The 5000-nt window shown below is 45.0% G+C and overlaps 1 protein-coding gene across 1 annotated transcript in view; it reads right to left on the reverse strand.

Moving 5' to 3' along the window:
- Window positions 1–5000, reverse strand: part of slit3 (slit homolog 3) — a 191424-nt gene that overhangs the window by 31300 nt on the left and 155124 nt on the right. Inside the window, exons 17-18 of the mRNA XM_079744976.1 lie at window positions 2996–3139; window positions 1919–2062 (exon numbers count right to left, since the gene is read on the reverse strand). Coding sequence (XP_079601102.1) covers window positions 1919–2062; window positions 2996–3139 — 288 coding nt within the window. The remainder of the gene's footprint in view (window positions 1–1918; window positions 2063–2995; window positions 3140–5000) is intronic.

Here is a 5000-nt window from a genome sequence, read left to right on the forward strand (position 1 = left end):
TTTCTTGTGTCCCTTTGCTCCTGTTAAGCGATTTGGGGTGTTCTATAATTTGGGCCTGTGAAGCCCTTTGAGACTGTAACTGTGATTAAGGGCTGCACAAATAGACTTGAAAACAAAGACAAACCAACTTATTTATTTAGCAACCTCCCAAACTCCATGAAATGGAAGCAGGACTTTTCTAAGTATATCAACACCTTTGGGGGTCAGTACATAACAAAGCCTTGCAGAGAGGGTCTATAAAACGTGTAAAGGAATTGCAGTGGGAGGAATCTGCCTTGGCTGGACTAAAACAGCTGAATCAGTGCCTTGGTGCCGGTAATGGTGTCCTGATTTAGATAGGGACACGTTATCTCCTCATTCCCCAGTAATGACCTCACCTTAGTGTGCAGAAATATATTCCCAAAGCCAAGGCCTCTCTCGCCACCGTAAGTGTTCTACTAATTCAATTATACATAGAACATCCATCGAGGATCGCCCAGTAAAGGAAGAATTAAAAAGTGAGAGGACATTTGGGAAAAGAGTATTGCGTCCATTCTCAACACTTCCTCAATGGCAATACCATTGAGGAAGGTTCCTGTGTTAACAGTTGAGGTGTTTGTTCAGTAAGCATTTGTATTGAAAGTTATCTTGAGAGATAAGAGTTAGGTGGTCAACGCATGAGTGTCAATCAAACTGGTGAATGCTAGGTTTAGCGTTGGAATACAGCCGGCCAACAAAAGAGGGTTCAATGCTTTTAACTCATAATACCACTGAAGAGACGGAAGAAAGCCATGGTGTTTACACTCCCTTGGATTTACGTCCAACAAAGCTCTAATCTGATTGCCAGTTCAAGCAGGTCAAAGTTGAAATTGTTAGAACTTTGAGTGCAGCACCAAGGTGGAACATCAGGAGTTGCCCTCTATGCCCAGGGTAGCCCCTAAGCTAGGTTGGACTTCGATATATCAACATATGCAAAAAAATGCTAACTCTTGTATGTTAGAGTTAGAGTTTGTATGTTGAGAGTAGGCATGGGTGTGAAGAGTTAGCGGGTGGGTTCAGAGTGTGGTAGGGGAGGAAACTAAAGGAAGAAATCTAAGGAAAGGAAACCAGAGAAACAAACTCCACCAATGATTTCACGGACAGATAATCACACTCTGACTGAGCAAAGCTTTACTCTGGCAATACATTCATCTATATTGTAATGATCGGCCTTTGCTTATTCTCTCTCTCTTTCTCTCCCCTTTTCTCCTTCTCTCTTTCTCTCTCTCTGAGTAAAAAGAGCTAAGAGCGGGGTCGGAGGGAGAACTGCGGGCACCGAGCGGAAGATAGATAGAAGAGATGGATGGAAACAGAGGATGGATTACTGAGGAGAGAGGGAGGGGCCAACCTCAGGAGTTGAAAGAATAAAATCATCAATCAGAAACGATTTATTGAGCCGACAACGTTATTTATTCAGAACGTCCGCTTCTGGGTGGTCAGAATACTGAGGAATCATACACCCACACACACACACAGACACTGATATCTGTGTATGTGTGTGTGTGTTTGAGTGTGAGACTGTGTGCTTGCGTATGAATCAGTGTGTGTGTATACTTCTACGGAAGTGTGTGGGTGCATGGATATTTGTGTCTCAGTGTGCAGGGGTGTGTGGACGGACCCTGAACTATAGGGGACATACTGATAATAGCTGCCCAGGAATCCACCCAACTTAGTAGATATGATGCCCATGAGAACCACAGCTCCAGAGGGCCAGAGTGTATGCGTGTGTGTGTGTGTGTCTTATGTGTGAAATTGGGTTGGATACGTCCCTCAGCGAGACAAACAGGACAAAGGGGAGACGGAAGGAGAGAGAGAACAGGAGATAGCACGAGAGGGAGAGACAGAGAGTGAGTAATGGAGTGAGATTAGAAGACAAATGAAGAGAGAGAAAGACTCTTACATGGTGGAGAGAGAGTGCAGTGATGAGAAGGCTCCCGGGGCGAGGCTGGAGATCTGGTTGTCGTACAGCGACAGCAGACGCACCGAGCTCAGCCCGGTGAAGGTTGCGTTATCAATGCAGCTGATCTGGTTGCTGCGCAGCATCCTGGAAGAACACACAGATTACATCCACTTAGCTGCCTACAGCATTTAATTATACATCTCATACATCGTGTTTGTTGAACATTTCCCACAAGCTGAGGCTGAGGTTTGTGCTATTACAAGGAACAAGCTATAATAGCACAAATCAAGTTGCATGTTTATCTTTGCAAGTTTCATTTCAAGGCCTTTTAATTGTTTTGAGAGAAAAGCGATGACAACAGTTATTGTCCTACTATGTTAAACAAACAAAATACAAAGATGACAAAGATATGAGCCATGAAAAAGAGGATGGCCAGAGGAGATATTCTGAAACCAGACCCTCCATGACTAGCACAGCCTGTAATGTGGCATTAGCTTTTGACATGCAGACATGAGGCTAAATACGTTAGTTAGCATTAGCTATCTCTGGGATACGCTAACTCACTTAGGGCAGCTATTACTGGAACAAGGAGCCTCTTAACCTAATCCTGCCATAGCCATGATAGCATTACTCAGTCATTAGCTAGCATAAACAAAAATCATACCATTAGGGTAGTCATTTGAAGGTACACATGCTGTTCAGGAGAGCCATAGCCGTCTCATTAGCAAGCACAGGCAGACAGTAGCCTACACTAACCCTTTGATTCTGTTAGCAGTGAACGTGACCCTGCTCAGGCGCAGCATCGGTTAGAAACCTTCTATGTCAGATGGAGATAACTGAAACTCTCATATATACGACTAGGCTGTATTGCTAGCTGCTGTATATAGCCACTTGACAAGAAAAGTGTGTCATACATTTATCCATTCATATTGTCCTTGCATTTAGCTTGACATATCTGTGTGCCATATACAGCCTACACTGAAGGCTTTTACAGGAGTTTCAACCTTGGTTGAGGTTTGTATGCAAAAGGTCTATGAGTGTGTGCTTGCATGCGTGTTCGTCTACCAAACTACACACATGGTTTTCAGTCCAGTGAGTCCTCTGAACATGCGTCCTTGAAGTCCGGTGAGTTTGTTTCCTGTCAGCAGCAGCTCCAGGACTCCGACTGCCCCATCAAACGCACCCTCACGGATGTCTCGCAGTTTGTTGTTGCTCAGGTTTCTATATGAGGAAATCAAACACACCCAAATGAGTCTAGTTGAGGAAAATACGTTCATAACTCAGATAATTCATGTTTGATTCTCACACACACACACACACACACACACACACACACACACGCACACACACACACGCACACGCACACACACACACACACTATCGTGCACATGCACATTATTATATCTGTTTGCATCTACAAAGACTCAGGCACACACATTCCAACTTTAATTGCACAAATCAATCATGTCACTTTAACTCATAACATTTAAATGTCCCTTTCATTTAAAAGCTCCAATCTCCACCGGTTGATCTACTGATAAGCTATAACACACACCCACACACACACACACACACACACACACACACACACACACAGACAAGCATAATAGATGAAAACGGTGGTTACAATCTGGTGATCTCTATCTTGTTCCTTAATCCAAACAATGAAAGGAATATTAAGATGTGGTCCCATGATTTAACATTATGAAATGGTGGCTAACCTTTGGGGCGCAACAGCTAGCTAACTTATCAGCCTAGTGCTGCCTGTTATAGGCTTGGACAGGGAAGGGACAGGAAACTCAAGGGGGGTGGGGGGGAGAGCATGGACTGTTTAGAGGGGGTCAGCGAGAGAGGGTGTGTGAGGGTTCTTAGAACAGAGGTAAAGATAAGTTATCTTGGAACAGGGTGCAAAAGGAAATGAATGGAGGGAGAGAGGGGGATGGAGACATTAGGGAAGACAGTAGTTAAGGAACAGATGGATGAGCTGAAGATAGGAAATTTAAATTGGGGTCGGCTTAGCTAGACCTAGAGTTAGAGCGGGTGAGTTTTAACCAGAAGGTTGTTAGTTTGATCCCCGGCTCCTCCTAGCCGAGTGTCGAGGTGTCCCTGAGCAAGACACCTAAACTCTAACTGCTCCCGACAAGCTGGCTGTAGCTTTGCATGGTTGACTCCGCCGTCGGTGTGTGAATGTGTGTATAAACCGTTGTTGTTTGGGCAAAAAGTCGCTTTGAATAAAAGCGTCTGCTAAATGCCCAAAATGTAAATGAAGATAGGACAGCAGAGTAGGAGGGGAAGAGGAGAGAGCGAGAGACACAATAAAAATTAGGACAGGAGAAAAGAGTAGAAGACCAAAGAGGAGAAGGGGAGACGAGCAAAGAGAAGAGGAGAGGAGAAGAGAGGCAGAAGAAAGTAGAGGGTGGAGAGAGGAGAGGAGAAGAGAGGTAGAGGAGGTGCGATAGTGATGAGGAGATGAGAAGAGGAGAGGAGGTAGACCAGGAGGAGAGTCCAGAACACAGAAAGGATTGAATGGAGAGGTGAGGGAGGACAGGACGTTAGCTAGGGGGAGGAGAGGAAATAAAAGAGAGGAGGGAGAAGAGAAGGGATGGGTCCTGGTACATAGTAATGAGTTTGGTCTAATCTATATTGTTAGTGACACCGCTAGATGGTTAGCAATTTCCTCTCCAATAAATCAACTCCCATGCTCTTCTCTATCTTCCTCTCCGTCCTCCAAACACACACACACACACACACACACACACACACACACAGATAAGGCAAGTTTCCATTTTCATTTCATATTCCTCTTCCTTCATTTTTCTTTTTGCCACCTACTTACCTCTCTGCTCTACGCTTTCCAATCTACACCTTTTCACGCATCTCCATCTTCCCGTCCCCCTCTCGTTCTATATCTTACCTTTCCTTCACACCCTCTCCTCCGCTCCTCTCCTTTTCCCCTCGGCTTGTCCACACTCTTCCCCCTCCTATGTCCTCTCCTGTCCTCCACCTGTATCTGTATTTACTTATTCCCTCCCACTCCCTCCTCCCCTGGGTTGTACATGCCCTGCGTGATCCCCTGCTACCT

This window comes from Pollachius pollachius, assembly GCF_949987615.1.
Source record: "Pollachius pollachius genome assembly, chromosome: 10".
NCBI classification, from domain to species: Eukaryota; Metazoa; Chordata; class Actinopteri; order Gadiformes; family Gadidae; genus Pollachius; species Pollachius pollachius.